General features: G+C 41.3%; 2 protein-coding genes across 2 annotated transcripts in view; one reads left to right on the forward strand and one right to left on the reverse strand.

Annotated features, from left to right (window-relative positions):
• Positions 1–17,179, reverse strand: part of LOC311063456 (protein NLRC3-like) — a 621,663-nt gene that overhangs the window by 445,392 nt on the left and 159,092 nt on the right. The gene's annotated exons all lie outside the window — the stretch shown is intronic.
• Positions 9,307–12,877, forward strand: LOC311063197 (uncharacterized protein). Its single transcript, XM_084082476.1, has 3 exons — positions 9,307–9,378; positions 9,831–9,907; positions 10,096–12,877. Exons 1-3 carry the CDS (start codon positions 9,330–9,332, stop codon positions 11,806–11,808), a joined length of 1,839 nt encoding a protein of 612 aa, XP_083938602.1. The 5' UTR covers positions 9,307–9,329; the 3' UTR covers positions 11,809–12,877.

Here is a 17,179-nt window from a genome sequence, read left to right on the forward strand (position 1 = left end):
GTCACAATGCTTTGTAAGCTATTTCCACAGAATGTTTTTTTCCCAGAATAGGGAAGCTAAGGTTCATGATGTTAATAGTGTTCTACTTAGATTAAACTGTTCACTTATACCTATTGATCTGTTCAGTCTTTTATTTTGAAATACAGGAAGTAAAAGTTCATTCCAACCAATGTTAAGGAACAGTCTGTTTTTGTAGTTTGACTCTCATTGTCTGTTGATGTGTGAAATAAAGGATGAATACAGACACCTGATGGATGAGAAGTCTGAGCTGAAGGAGAAGCTGATGAGGATGGGTACTGGGTATGGAACTTTTATACTTCTACTTCTGCACAGTGCGATTATTTGACAGCAGATTTAAATCTTTGAATATATATATATATTGTCATGGCTGGCTCTAGCCACACAAATAACAGGGGAGGGAGACCAACGGAAAGTGTAAAGTGTATGTTCATTAAACAATAAACTCTAGCATAAGCAACTGAGGTATAACTGAAAGTAAAGAGTCAGTAAATCAGTGGTGTAAGTGTGCATGAGTGGAACATGGTGTAGAGCAGGGTTTGTGGATGGAAAGAATACTCAAACATAACAGAAGCATGGGGAGCAGAGTAGAGCTGAAGAGGACAGCAATCCTCTCTCCTCTGGATCTCATCACAGACTGAGCATGGGCAGGGCTTTTATCCAAGTTTCCTAGGCTGTGTGGGCATCACTTCCTGTCGATTTCATTGGATATCATTGGATTTCATTGGATCAAATCGACAGGAAGTGATGCCCACACAGCCTAGGAAACATAGATATAGAAACCTAGATACCTCATTGGCCTCTGCAGTTCGTTGGAGTTAGGGCTGTCACGGTTACATAATTAAAACAGCGGTACAATAAAATGGCACAGAAGCGCGATAAGCGATAGTATTGCAATCCCCCACCATGCACGCGCGCGCAGCGCGCGTGCTCGTTTGCGCGCGCGCGAAATTTTTTTACCGTTTGTGCGGTGTGATTTTCTTTTATTTCGGTTAATTCGGGACCCAAAATGCGGTTTATGCGGTTTAATTTTCTTTTATTTCGGTTAATAGGGTACCAAGTGCGGTTTTTGCGGTTTGATTTTCTTTTATTTCGGTTAATTCGGTACCAAATATGTACTCCATGAAGGGGCGCGCAGAACGGGCGCAGCAGAACGGTGGATGCATATTTATAGCAGAAAGAGATTCACATTTAACTATAGCCATACTCATTCAATTCTGAACAGATTCTTAAAATGTTAAATTCTTTATTAGCTGTGAAGGGTCTTCTTTCATTTGTATCAGTCATGATTGTTTCGCTATTTCACCCAAAAGGTTTTTAAACAATTAGCTGTATTTAAATGTTCAATTAGTCTATGTTTTTTTACCGTTTGTGCGGTGTGATTTCCTTTTATTTCGGTTAATTCGGGACCCAAAATGCGGTTTATGCGGTTTAATTTTCTTTTATTTCGGTTAATAGGGTACCAAGTGCGGTTTTTGCGGTTTGATTTTCTTTTATTTTGGTTAATTCGGTACCAAATATGTACTCCATGAAGGGGCGCGCAGAACGGGCGCAGCAGAACGGTGGATGCATATTTATAGCAGAAAGAGATTCACATTTAACTATAGCCATACTCATTCAATTCTGAACAGATTCTTAAAATGTTAAATTCTTTATTAGCTGTGAAGGGTCTTCTTTCATTTGTATCAGTCATGATTGTTTCGCTATTTCACCCAAAAGGTTTTTAAACAATTAGCTGTATTTAAATGTTCAATTAGTCTATGTTTTTTTACCGTTTGTGCGGTGTGATTTCCTTTTATTTCGGTTAATTCGGGACCCAAAATGCGGTTTATGTGGTTTAATTTTCTTTTATTTCGGTTAATAGGGTACCAAGTGCGTTTTTTGCGGTTTGATTTTCTTTTATTTTGGTTAATTCGGTACCAAATATGTACTCCATGAAGGGGCGCGCAGAACGGGCGCAGCAGAACGGTGGATGCATATTTATAGCAGAAAGAGATTCACATTTAACTATAGCCATACTCATTCAATTCTGAACAGATTCTTAAAATGTTAAATTCTTTATTAGCTGTGAAGGGTCTTCTTTCATTTGTATCAGTCATGATTGTTTCGCTATTTCACCCAAAAGGTTTTTAAACAATTAGCTGTATTTACATGTTCAATTAGTCTTCATTAATTTAATGTCAGTGTAAAACGAATGCAGTAGGCCAAATATTTAAAATGCAAATAAAAAAGGAACACACCAGTCTTCTATTTGTCACCACCACCATCACCCCAAAAAAACATAAAGCAAAACGAATGCAGTTTTGGCCATTTATTAAAGTACAGAAATAGGCCTAATAAAGTCAAGGCCCAACAATGGCCTAACAGCGCAAGTGCGCGACACTTCTTATTATGAATGAGGTATTTTTTCAAACAGTGCAAAACAAATGTATACCGTAGTGCAAATAAGAACAGACGTATTGGTCTAAATAAATAAAAAAGGAGCGTGACACTTCAGACTTCAGTCTTAATTGAATGAGGTATTTGTCAAACACAAATAGTGCAAAACTAATGCAATATAAAACGTGCAAATAAGAACAGAACATTGGTCTTATTAATAAAAAAAGGAGCCTCGTATTTGTTACAAAAACAAAACAAAAAAAACAATACAATATATTGTAGTCTATTTTAACAACCTGCATTTAAGAATCTGTCTCTCTTTTAGACTTAATGAAATCAAAATGCGCATATTTGTACACAAAACAAGATCAGAAACGTACAAAAATGTTCAATATAATGCCCTGTAGGCTAATAGGCTCAATCTTTTAATTGCAAATTACAAAAACGACTTAATGAAATGAAAATATAAGTCCAGAACAAAAGCCATTTAATTATGCACTATTATAGCTATGGCAGGCTAGGCCATGAAATATTGGCTTCTTTAGCAAAAAACTAATAAGAGTCAGACCTGGGTCATCACGTTCTTGTTGCGCGCAAGGAACACCAGCATATTCACCTTGTGTGGTTTCAGAGAGGAACGCAGGTGCGTAACGACATTCCCAGCTGTACTGAAAACTCTCTCAGATGCTGTACTGGTAGCACAAATGACCATGTACTTGCGTGCGATATTAGCAAGCAGAGGATATCTAGCCTGGTTCTCACGCCACCAGAGAAGAGGATCATCGTTGGTGTCAATCAGAGGCTCCTGTAGGTAACGTGTGAGCTCGGTTTCTGCTCGAATTCTCTTGGGCACTATCGGCACGGGAGCGGCGGTTGGTGACTTCAGCATGTCTCCAAGACTCCTCTTTTTCTTTGCTGGAGGTGGTGTTGGCTCCACCTCGGCGACCACTTGCACAGTCTGCACAGATGATTCCTCTCCCTCGTCGCGCCTGTCAGTGACATCCAGCATCTCGTCAAGGAGTGCGTATTTCGTTCCGTCTACATCATCGATATAACCGCTCCTATATCTAGGGTCCATAAGACAGGCCTTTGACAAAAGGACTTGTAAGGGAGCAGGTTTGTACTTCTCCTCAAGAATGGCGCACATTTTCTTTTTGATGTCCTTTGTCAAGTTGGTGTCATTCTCTGCTGGTGCCAGATATGATTCAGACAGAAGATTCAGCACAGGTTTGACTGATGACACAGTAACATAGTTCTCACCAGACAGCATGTCCGTAAACTCCGCCACAGGTTTCAATGCTGCATTCACAGACTCCAGAACACAGATGTCTTGCCTGGTTGGAATTAGATGCTCGTTTTTCTTGTTATCTAAAACCCTTTTGATAGCAGGCATTTGCTCCAAGACTCTGTCCACCATCTTCTGTTTCGTGCCCCATCTTGTAGCGCAATCCTGCACAGAATATAATAAAGGTAATTAGCTTACATATTTAATGCGCATTATTATTGTTATTATTATTAACTAAATAACATTAAGTTACATTTTACATCATTATTTTTATATATATATATTTTTATTAGATGAAGGCATTAGAATATATAACTGTCAGTGATAGTCACGTGAATATGAATTGTAGCCTAAATAACAAACACTTTATTTAGTGGGCTTTACCTGTATCAGGCAGTGTTGGGTTATTTTTAGGTCCTCCTGCGCTTTCGCCAGATCTCTTCTCTTCAACCAGCTGACGGAGAACGCGGAGGCCAAGCTTCGACAGTGGCCCATTGCTCGGGCTGTACGCTCCTTGCTCTTTGCCATTGAGTTTGTGACTGCCAAGTGTAAATTATGTCCAAAGCAGTTAAGCCACGGCCATTTTAACTTATCGTTTATTGCTGATTTGATATTCGCCCCGTTGTCCGTTGTGATACAAGACAGCTTATCTACATCCAGAGACCAATCAGCCAATGCTCTTTCCAGGGCCTCTGCAAGGTTCTCAGCTGTGTGGTTCTGAGGGACAAACACGGTTTCGAGGCAACGTGACTGTAGCGCCCACTCCTTGGTCAGATAATGCACAGTTAAACTCATATATGGAGTCATGTTGACACTACTCCACATGTCAGTCGTGGCGGAGAAGTAATCGATATTCTGGAGCTCACTTTTGATTGATGCCTTTAATGTGTTGTACCTTTTGGGAACAGCAGTGTCAGAGAAATATGTTCTCCCAGGCAACTCGTACTGCTTGTCGAAGTTCTGTAGCATGGATTTGAAAGCAGGTTTCTCCACCGTTTTGAATGGAGCCATCTCCTCCACAAGAAATGAGGTTACCGCTGCTGTAAGGCATTTATGCCTCTTACTGTCACGGCTGTATTTGGTAACACGAGCAAATGCTTCAGCCACCCCAACCTGTCGGCTGGCACCGGCCAGAGGAGCTTTGTTTTTCGGGGCTGCAGCTGGCAAACCCGCTTCTACAGACGGATGAGTAGAGGAAAGATGAGCCCTCAAATTAGATGTGTTTCCACGTTTAACTGGCACTTTCTTCCCGCATAGTTTGCACACTGCCTGGTCTAAGTTGGCTGGCTCTCCATTTTCGTTTGGAATAAAGCCAAAATGTTTCCAAACTGGCGATGTTGCGTTGCGCTTTGAAACGAGACCTGCTGCTCCTGCCATGTTGTTTCTTGTTTATGTTTGTGTCGCTGTCGCGCGCTTCTGTGTCAAGTGCTGCTACCCCGGATGTAAGTATTAGGCGGCAGGATTACCTCCTGGGCGCGCTGCGCGGGATGATGCGGTTTGTGCGGTTTGTCTGCCCCCTTGCGGTTTGAAATTGTAATAGCGCGGTATGCGGTTAATGCGATTATCGCGACAGCCCTAGTTGGAGTAACTGGTATCGCGGCCGCCATTTTAGCGTAGGCAAACTGACACTCAAAGTGACTACTGGCCAATCACAGCGCTCACAGCGTGTTGACTACTGGCCAATCACAGTGCGTCTTTTCCGGGACTTGTCAGTGCAGCTGGGTTACAAAAAGACCCGCCCCCACCTGGCTCTGATTGGCCTACCGAACGCCCCCCTTCTGTGACACACGCGGAAGCTTCAGGGAAGCTTGCCTACGCGAAAATGGCGCCCGAGATACCAATGCCTCAGAGCCGAAGGAGGCGTCTACCTTTATATGTCTATGCTAGGAAACTTGTGGATAGACTCCTGGAGGCACCGGGCCCAGGTGCTCTCCAATCAGCCATTAGCAGGTATGTAGACTGCCCCACCATGTTCACCTAGGAAGAACAGCATGAGCAGAGCAGACACTCCCATAACACTCCATATAAGTGAGTGGAGCATCACAATATATTTTAAAGTGAAAATGTTTTACTCAAATCTTTGCTTCTGCAGGGGGGGAGGGGGGGCAGGGGTCCCTGGAACAACATATTTTCAGATGGGGGTCCGTGGCCAAATACATATCATTTTGGGTGGTCCTTGGTATGAAAAAAGTCTGAGAACCCCCGATATTATAGCAACATAAGTTTAAAGTACAAAAAGTAAAAGTACTAAAATATTTGAAAATATCAGATCTACAAAGCTCACAACGTGTCGCGGTGTGACGCGTTGTAGATCTGCTATTTTCAAATAGCCTATGTATAAAATAGGGTTAATGTCGTTAATGTATGTATGTTTTATCCGCGGCCAAATGCATATCATTTTGGGGGTCCTTGCCTTGAAAAAAGGCAGGCAGGCAGGCAGGCAGACAGACAGACAGACAGACAGACAGACAGACAGACAGACACTGTTAGGTCTTTTTTGCATTTCTTTTCAATAATTTGCTAGTTTGTTTTATAAAAGAAACTAAGTCTTAGTTTTATTTTAGTTTGCATTATTTTTAGTGTTAGATTTAGTTTATTTTTATTTACCATGAGGTATTTGTCAGAGGCCAGGAAAAGAAGCGTACGGAACCATCTTGCTCACTTGACTTGAGATCATGTGTACCGATTTGTGTGAAATTTGGACAAAATATGTGGGAGGAGGAGCTAAAAGTGTGTTTTGAAGAAAATTCTAAATGGCGGAAAATCTATCCTGACGCAAATGGGCGTGGCCTATATGGGGAGTTGCGTTATAATCTCTCAAGAACAGATTCTGCTCTGCGTTTGAATCTGTCGGGGGGGGTTCGTCATATCGCGTACGCACTGGCCTACAAGTGGCCGTGCCTTCAGATCAGGAAGCAGGCCGCGCTTTACCCAATCAAATGTAGTGGGCGGGATTTACGTGTCTGCCGATCCTTCCCCACTAGAAACAAACCGAAACTCATTTAACAATAGCGTCCTCGGAGCAGACAAAACCACGGAAAGATATTCACATTTTAACTTGCTCTTTCATCATAGAAACAAGTGGGCTTATAACCAAAACGATCCATGTTCTCTGGGAGAGAGACAGACAGACAGACAGACAGACTCTGTAAGGTCATATTTCCACATGTACAGTTACATATGTTATAGAATATGATGTCATAATATCATAATAATATGTGTTCCTCATTGTTTCTCCCTCCTCTTTCTATGTCTCTTTGTCTTTTCTATCATCGTCTTTCTCTCAGCATGGACTCCATCACAGCCCTCCCTCTCTCTGCAGCAGACATGAGGGAGTCTTGGCATAAAGACTTCAAACAGAGCTACCGTGACGACCATGTCCGCTGGCTGTGAGTGTTCATCACACAGAAAGCAGAACCAATACAATGTGTTATCACCATCTTCTAGACCCCAGACCAGCTGAACAAGTATCACTTTTATTATATGATGATTTGAATCTGATGTCTGACTTTGTCTCTTTCATTCTCTGTGTGTTGGTGAGCAGTGTAGTGTACATGTCAACAGGAAACCCAGCTGAGGACATAAAGGACCTGGTGACTGATGCTCAGAACATAGAGAGGAACATATATGAGTCAGTTAACAGCTGGGTAAGAACGTAATATTCTCTCCATGACATTTATTTACATATTCTAATGAATACATGAACTACAATGTAGCATGTAAGATTTAATTGTTAGCTTATAGATCGGCTATTTTCAAATGGCCAAATGTATATAGGGCTGAAGAGTTGTTTTGTAATAACAATCAAAATCTACGAGTCCAGTCTTTTATTTTTATTTTCAGAAAAACTTGGAGTGAGATTTGGTGGCAAACATTATTATCAGTATAATTATTTTATCGACCCATGGAGTCACCACCGCACGCCAAATGTATTTTTGTATTCATTGTTGTACTTAATGTTGTACCCAGTGCAACACACCAGTTGTAATACCCCAACCAGGTACAGCTGGTATGTTGCTGTAATTTTCCAAATCTAACCCTGAATAATGAAATCAAGTAATTTTAAGTTAAGGTAGGTAGGTGGAGATTAATAGTGTGGGTGTGATCATTTTGGTGTGGGGTCTTTTTAACAGAGCAGGTATAATGTCCTGTATTCTGGTGCATTTGAACAGGGAGTTTGATACTTTAACAGGCTTTACTAACATGGGAACATTATGGGTAAATGTTTTAATTTCATCCATCAACAAGCTAAACAGAGACATCGATTTGATGACTGAAGCAATTAAAGAGCCATCTCTAATAATAACCACTCATTAATATAATTTATGATTGCATGCAATTAACTAGAATGTATCACTTAGGTATCAAATGGAGTATAATGTGTATACTGTATGTGGGAATGACTGGAGTGTATTCACAGTCATAATAAGGGACTAGTGACAGTAGGAGTCAATGTAACAGCCTGTGTAGAGATGGTGACTCTTACTCTCCTATTGGTCATATTGTGCACCTTGACTGATGTTCTGCACCATATGTTTCCTATTCAATATTCACATTGATTTCCATAAAAGTCTGATAGCTATAAAGTCAAGACAGACTGCACAAATTATTCTGGTAAATGGTGCATTTATATAGTGCTTTTATCCAAAGCGCTTTACATAGATTGTGCATTACATTCACCCATTCACACACGCATTCATACACCGATGGCGGAGGAAACCATACAAGGCACCAACCTGCTCATCGGGAGCAATATATAGAGGTTCAGCGTCTTGCTCAAGGACACTTCGACACCAACTCTGGGGGAGCCCGGGATCGAACTGATCCGGCCACTCTACCCCTGAGCCACTGCCGCCCCGGCAAATTATTCTAAATTGTCAAATTCCTTTAATCACTCACCTCAGCAATATAACTGTCACTCTCTCTCTCTCTCTCTTGTTAGCTTGTAGAACAGATCTACAAGCTAACAACACATCGCGTTTTTTGCTTGAAGATCTGTTCTTCTTGCACACGCATGCATCCAAAGGTCCCTCCCCCTTTTAACTACCTGCTCTTGGCAGCGCAGCATGACACACAGAGGAGTTCTAAATAATTAGACGTCTGTCAAATTCAGTTAATAAAAACGTTATAAACTCAACCGGACAGATACAATGCCAGTGTACACCCGGAAGCTAACATTTTGGATGTGTAGAGCATAGAACATTAGTTCATCTTAAGATCTATGTTGTTGATCCACCTGTCGGCGACATCTGGGAATATCACTGTAATGATCAATGGAATGACACGAGCGTAAATGCGCGCACCGTCCTTCATAAAAGAGACACACACACACACACGCACCTAACATTTAACGGGTGGGGCTACTTCAGATACAGTCATTTAATTCACTTTATCGCTCAAATACCGGCAGAAGTGGATGTCTCAGTGGTGCATGAGTTAACACAGTTTTCCACTTGGGCTGATTTGACGGCATGAGAAATATGATGTGTGGCATGAGTGCATGTGAAGAGGGTCATTTGTGTGTGTGTCACGCTCATTGCGTGAAAGTTGGCAGCTCTGGTTAAGGAACAGTGTGTTAACACTTGATGTAGCTTCACTCTGTCATTGTTTGTTGATGTGTGAAATACAGGTGACATACCTTACACTGATGGGTAGGAAGAGGTCTGAGCTGAAGAAGAAGAGTCAGATGAAGATGGGTAAGGTTCTAGACACACATACACACACACACACACACACACACACACACACACACACACACACACACACACACACACACACACACACACACACACACACACACACACACACACTTAAGTGGTTATACTTCGTTGAACAGGGTCCCCCAGGGGTCTGTACTTCGTCCACTCCTTTTTCCCTTATACGCCAAATCTCTTTGTCAAAAGTAGCTGATCTACAAGCTCACAAGGCCACGCAGTGTAAGCTTGCAGAAACTACTGTGTCCATTTAACATTTACTTCATACTGGTTAGGGGCTAACCTCCAAGTATGATGTAAGAACAAAATGGCTGCTGTGTGAATGTGGTTAATTGAGTTTACAGTGATATTTATGTACAGTCATAACACAATGTATCAGACCTCATGTCTTCTATACTCATCATGTGTAATGTTTGTTTGTTGTTCTTCTGTAGAGATGGAACAGTCTGGTCAGATGGAGATGAAGTCCATGGATCAGACATCAACACCTCCCCTTCCTCCTGGGGACAAGGTTATTATAGTTTTGCATTTTCTTTATTTCTTTTCAATAATTTGCTAGTTTGTTTTATAATAGGCAAAGTCAACAACTGCCTCCGACCTGGCGTGAGATCTGAGCGGGCCGTACGCTGAAATCTAAGTCAGGATATATTGATAAATGCCGAAAGTTGTGATGATCTCACCGTACGCCATTCTTCACAGAGAACGCAAGGCAGAAAGAGAGGAGAAGAAGAGTTGGCGTCTAATTTTTCTTCATCAACCCTCCCTCGTTTTCCCTCATCAACTCTATCAACCAGCCTCAATATGTCGTCCTTATCTTCTACACAAGTACCCCATCTTCCCAGAAAGAGAAGGAAAGAAGCTGAGATAAAGGAGTCTGATATTCCCTCCTCTCAAGATGTCCCACAGGAAGTAATTACACCCAACATGTATCCCTCTGTTGCCGTAGTCTCCCCCATGTTGTCTTCCTCATCCACATCACAACAGTCCTCCCATGATTCCCCAGAAGAAATGATGTCATGTGTCACAGCCTGGGATTTGTCAACCACAGACCAGTCTGTTACAGAGTCACTGTCCTCTGTGCATCACTCTCTGGAGCTCCAAGATGAAACGGATCAAAATTATTCTAGGGTGGAAGAATCCATCGCTCTGCCTCGTTCTCACAGCTTACCCTCACTGAGTCAAATTCCATGTAAAGAAAACAAGACAAGTTTCAGAGCGAAGCGCTCCCACAGCTCAAATGATGTTACACTATTGGACAAAACACAGAAAATTACACCTGATATCATTGTTGCAGAAAACAAGGAAAGCTACAGGTTCCACTGCACCCAAGCAGGACTGTTCCAATGCAGCGTGACCAACCTGGTGTTTAAGATGAAGACAGAGGGAGATGTGACTTACAGGACAGTCCACTGGGACCGAAGGCTTCTATCCCAGCTTAGCAAGAGAGCTGCAGGACCACTGTTTGACATCAAAGGTTCTCAGGGGTCTGTGTGTCAGTTACACTTTCCACATTGTGAGATCCTCTCCATGGGTGGAGGAAAATCCTTGTCTGTTCTCCATGTGATGGATGATGATGGCTTTGAGCTGATCAAACCCCATATGATCACAGAAACTCATGTTATCATAAATATAACTGGATTATCTTTATTTGGTATCATCATGGAGAAGTTGTTCTGGCCCAGTCCTGTCCAGCCCAGTCCTGTCCAGGCATTGGTGTCACTGTTTTATGCACCACCGATTGATGGTAATGATGATGATGACCGCATATCAACCCTGAAAGTGTTGCTGCTGCCTGGGAACGTTGTGCTGGATGAAGTGCAGAAGAGACGGAGGAAGCTATTTGGTGAAGAGATTTACATTGAAAACCCTCCCTGTAAACTAATCTCAAAGCAAGAATACACCCTCTCCTCTCCCCTTCAAGATGATTCCATCATAATTCAACCTGATATGGCACCATTTGAAGTTGATGAATCATCCTATCACAATTACATCGAAACATTTGATGTAATTTTAACGGGCAAGTTTAAGCTTCTTACATTGCTTCTAAGACACGGTAACACCTCCGACTGTGCATGGAAACGCTGCGTAAACCTTTCAGCTCCTGCTTCAAGAAAACAACACGTTCAACGCACACTGACTCTTCCAGCAGAAGACAGACTGTTGTCTGTGCGGAGCAGCTTCATCAACAGCATTTCACATTCTGTCCTCAACGGCGTCCTGGACAAACTTTTAGAGAAGAAGGTGATTATCAAAGAAGAGTATGATAAGGCCCACGTGGAGCAAGTGAAACATGAAAAGGCACGTTGTATCATCGATACAGTGAGGAGCAAAGGAACTGCTGCAAGTTTAAAACTGATCTCCATTCTATGTGAAACCGACCCATTACTCTCTGAGGATCTTGGGTTGATGTAAAACTGTACCAATGTACTTAAGTTGGACACACTGAATTTGGATCATTACATTTAATTGTTATCTTTTTTATAACATGATCATCCAGAGCAACTTCAAGCAATGACAGGTGCAATGCCTTGCTCAAGGACACTTTAACAGGGTGCCTGGCTACGGCATGGACACACATTGACTGTTTCAGAGATTTCAGAGATTCAGAGATAGGTAGGTAGTAGCCCCATGTCAAGGGGTTTTCTGCTTTACCTGCTGTTGAAATAGCTACAGCAAAATGTAAATACACGAGCCTATGGGCCTTAACAAGAGATAAGACCAACACACAGTGGGGTTTTGAGCGTTGTATGTTTGGGCAATGCATGCAGATGTTCTCTCATGAGAAGCAAGAGGACGCCTGCAAAAAAGCCATTTTACCTGCTCCCGCTGACACAGGGAGGTTCACAGAACCGCTATTGTTTAGACCTGGTCTCTTCACTCTGGTTTGCACTAAACCCAGACCATATCTTCAACACAGTCTACTGAGAAAGAGGGAGTTATGGTACAAATACCATAAGCTGTTCTGAGAGGTCCATGTCCCTCTGGCTTCCTCACCACTAGCATATATATCATGAAAAGGAGACATCTGTACCACCTACTCCCTGTTACATCCTGACAGGATGTCTGGAAATACAATGTACAATAGACCTTTTTGAGTATGCACAGTGGACACATAGCCCTTATTAAACACCTGTAGAATATCCAAACGTATGAAACTGTTCAAATCTAATTTCCTTTCCTATTCATTGGCTATCTCCTCCTCTTTGCCTGGGCACTAAAACAATCGAAAAGCGGAAAGAACATTTTGGATTCTCTACTGGAATAAGCTTTAATGGACATTCTACAAGGCGCTATGAGAATGTGTAAAAAAAACTAAAAAAAACAGATATTTCATGGGGATGTGGCGAGTTTCTTAACAGAGAATGTTTCTTACCAAAGTCTCCACAGGACCTTTCAGATGATCATGGACTGTAGATTCCATAAAGGGCAGCTTTTTGATGCTCAAGGAATATAGACTGTTGGATTTCTATTACAACTATTGTCAACCAGACCATATAGTTTCTCCTGGATGCAATATATTTAATCCTGGACCCCTGGAATTCTCTATATATTATTATGGAGTACACTACAACGTATTTTAGAATTTAGGAATGAAATTGTTGCTGATATTTCAAAGGTTCCTGTAATCAATTATTCTGTATTTTCAAGTAAAACCTATATTTGTTCTTTATCAAGACTCTACTTGCCTTTTTTTCTAATAAGCCCTTGATGTTTGAAAATGTGAACGGTGGTGGTGAGTAAATCAATTTACTCAATCTTAGATCGCTTCAAGAACACAGTTCATATAAGAATACTCACAACGCGTCGCATTTGTGAGCTTGCAGATCTGCTATTTTCAAATAGCCTATGTATAAAATAGGGCTGAAGTGCTTAATGTATGTTTTATAATGTAATAATTAATGTATATCTGCAAAGTAACTAGTTACTAAAGTTTTCAAATAATTGTAGTGGAGTAAAAGTACAATATTTGCCTCTGAGATGTAGTGGAGTTGAAGTACTGTAAGTTAGTACTGAAAATTTAAAATATTCCAATGAAGTCCTCAAAAAGTACAGTCCTTGAGTAAATGTAGCCTACTTAGTTACCTTACACCTCTGGTTGATGTGAACTCTTTTGACAACAGTTCAATTTCATTAAATGTCACAATATCATCATGATTATCTCTGTAGGGTAAACTATGTATAGTTTACAGTACTTTAGCACAAGAACAATAAGCTAAAATGGTAGAGCGCTTGCTTTGCATGTGAGAGGTAGCGGGATTGATGCCCACATTCTCCAAGAAGCTTTTGATATGTCAGAGGAGTGCTGATATCAGACTGAGCTATATAAAGTTCTACACCTCTGCAAATGTACTCCGTGTTGACTGCTTGAGTTATAAAGAATCACTTTAGTTCAGTTTAGTTCAAGTAACAGGTTTATTAACAACCTTCACGGCATGGGAGACATCTGTGTGTGAACTGCAGCCAGCTAAGCACATACCCAATACTGAGTTCACGTTCACGTCCCCGTAGTCTCGCGGGACTACTGCAGGTGCGGCAGCACTGATGACCAAAACCGTTTTAGGAACACAAACTGTCTACACTACGTCTCAAAACGACAATGATATTTCCAGTCGCGTGCAAGTCGAGGGTACCCAATTTTCCAATGTAGCTTATTTTTGTAAGAAAATTGATGTACACTCTTGGCCTAGGGGCATTGTTTGTATTGACATGAGAGGGGGGAATGTATGTGTTATGAGAGCGAGGGGCATACTGTGAAACTGGGGTGGAACGTAGGGGCATAGAGTCTGGTACTGCTTGCTGAGCATCAGGTGCAATAGACTGATTTTGATCATGTTGTGTCATGTCTTGGGCCACTACGTGGTTCTGTACATACTCACTGGTTCTTTGCAGTGGATCTTCAATGGCAAATTCAGTCAAGTCTCTATTGGGCTCACCCTCCAGTGCACTGAAGCCTTGCTGGAGTGCTTTGAACCTTTGGAGCCAGAAGCTTGTGACCTGGTCACAAAAGTCTCCTCCATATTCTCTGCAGTCTGATCCATACTGGCTACTTGATTGATTGCAGCTTGGTAACTTCTGGTTAATTGAGCATGCATAGTATCAATCTGTAGACAGCTCCCGTTTGTTTGATCGCTGAGTGGTTGTCTTCTTACTATTCTGTCCTCACACTTGCTTGTCTGTGCAAAGGCTAGACAGATAGCGTTCAAACTCCCAATAATAAGGCAATTTCTTTAGAAGAGTGGTCTTTACTGTAGGTTGGTATCGGGTTCACATTGATTGTTAGACATAAACATAAACAAAGACATGGGTTTCAGAAAAACACTCAAATTACAAACAAATAAGCTGCTACCTAGTAACAGTTAAGCTACAACAAATATTACTGTTGTTATTTGCTACTGAAAACGTATACACATACACATTACACATAATATTTGAGTTTAACTCACAGACATATCTACTCCAAGACACACAAACGTTGGAGCTGTGGAGAACACACTGCTGCATGCTTGCTTCTCAAAAAAACATGTAGGACTGAACTACTTGCTTTCAACTGTACTGTACCACCTAAAGGAACTAATTAACACAAAGTAACGACCAGGTGGTGAAACTGGAATGTACCATCTAAGTGGGCATTAAATAACATAAAGCAACCACAAGGTGGCGCGTCACAACAATTAAAGAGGTCAGGGGCCATCATTGGTTTTATCCCCAACCTGAATCCTTTCCTAATTTTAAATCTAACACCTCAAATCATTTTTATTTATTAAATCTAACACCTCAAATCATTCTTGACAACACAAAGGAGACAAAGCGTCTCCTTTGTGTCGCCTACCGGAATCGTTGCCTACCGGTCGGCTGGTTATCAAATTATTGGCTTAGGAATGCGACAAAAACAAAGAAATATCCAGTGACTAATCGATAGTAGTATTTTTTGGGGTGAATGATCCCTTTAAGAACTAGAAAGTACTGTTCCTGAAGAAACAGTGTGGGATCGCTAAGAATGTTGATGGTATTGAGTATTGATAGTGTTAGTAGAGTTAAAGGGTTGAAAGCTTTAAAGTTCTAAAAGTTTGAAAGGTTTGAAAGGTTTGAAAGGTTTGAAAGGTTTGAAAGGTTTAAGAGGTTCTAAAGGTTTGAAAGATGTAAAAGGTTTGGAAAGGTTTGAAAGGTTTGAAAGGTTCTAAAGGTTTGAAAGGTTTGAAAGGTTTGAAAGTACAAATTATTTCAAAAATTCAAATGGTAGCCGACGTGTCCTAAGTAGGCCAAACGTTGGAACAGAGTTTGTAGCTAAAATAATTAAGGACTAGTTTGCCATCAAAAAACGGGTGGAAAATCCCATTCATTTCAATGGGGAAATTCAAAGTGAAATATCTCTAAAAGTTGAATTTAGATCAAAAATTCAAATGGTAGCCGACATGTCCCAAGTAGGCCGAATGTTGTAGAGTTGGAACAGAGTTTGTAGCTAAAAGTATGAAGGACTAGTTAGAGGTCAAAAAACGAAAATAATGGATTTTTAGGAAATTAAAAGTGAAATATCTCTAAAACTACAAATTATTAAAAAAATTCAAATGGTAGCCAACATGTCCTAAGTAGGCCGTACGTTGTAGAGTTGGAACAGAGTTTCTAGCTAAAAGTATAAAATGTCTCCATTGAAATTAATGGGATTTTTTTTTGCAATTAAAAGTGAAATATCTCTAAAAGTACAAATTATTTCAAAAATTCAAATGGTAGCCGACATGTCCTAAGTAGGCCGAACGTTGTAGAGTTGGAACGGAGTTTGTAGCTAAAAGTATGAAGGACTAGTTAGCCGTCAAAGAGATATTAGTGTGATCGCTTTAGCGATCCCACAAATAGTGGCAATAACATTAGTGTGATGATCGCTAAGGTGATCCCACAATGAGACGTTCTGACCTACTTTTACTTTGGTACCTAGGCCTACGTATATTTTGATGTCGATACTTTTGTACTTTTGCTCAAAAAGTTTACTAAATTTTGATTACCGGACTTTTACAGAGTGTTTCTGCATGGCAGTATTGATATTTTACTCAAGTAAAAAATGTGAGTACTTTTCCCACCACCGCTAGAACATTCCAAGTTTCATTTTCCTGTCAAAGCTGGAAGTGATGAAGTGATCAGCATCCTTATTGTCTCCGCCAGGCCGAAAGGCATGGCGAGAGAGTATGTTTTACCCTCCGTCCGTCCTTCCGTCCGTCCGTCCGTGTGTGTGTGTGTGTGTGTGTCCTGTCTGTGTGTTACCAGCTAATCTCCGGCACCGTTGGCCCGGTCGCTGCGAAACTGTGCACACCCACTCCCTGCTTCAGAACCTCTGCCCCACATTTTTCACATGGGCCTGTTATAGCGCCACCAGGAGGCCGATTTGTGCAAAACCCATTTTTTCCCATTACACCTACAGCTTTTAACCAAACGTCATGCAAATCGGTACACAGTATCTCTATAGTCATGTGATCAACCCGGATCTGTCCGATTTCCCATATTGCATCCTCATTGGCTAAGGTTGGCTTCCAAAGTTTGCAGGATTGGTCCGTTTTGAACAAACTGCCTCCAATCATGAACGCAGCTTGCCATTTCCATAAAATTGCACACGCACATTCCCACTAGGCCGAGGAAGAAATGCCACTTGAACATTTTCAAATCAGCCTCATGGTGGCGCTATAACTGGCCGATTTGCATTTTTAACTATAACTGCACCGATCTGCGTGAAACTTTGCACGCACACTCCCTAGAGGCAAAGGAAAAACATTGGACTGCATTTTTCACATCTGCT

This window comes from Gymnoscopelus microlampas (genome assembly GCF_963454915.1).
Source record: "Gymnoscopelus microlampas genome assembly, chromosome: 16".
Classification (NCBI taxonomy): Eukaryota; Metazoa; Chordata; class Actinopteri; order Myctophiformes; family Myctophidae; genus Gymnoscopelus; species Gymnoscopelus microlampas.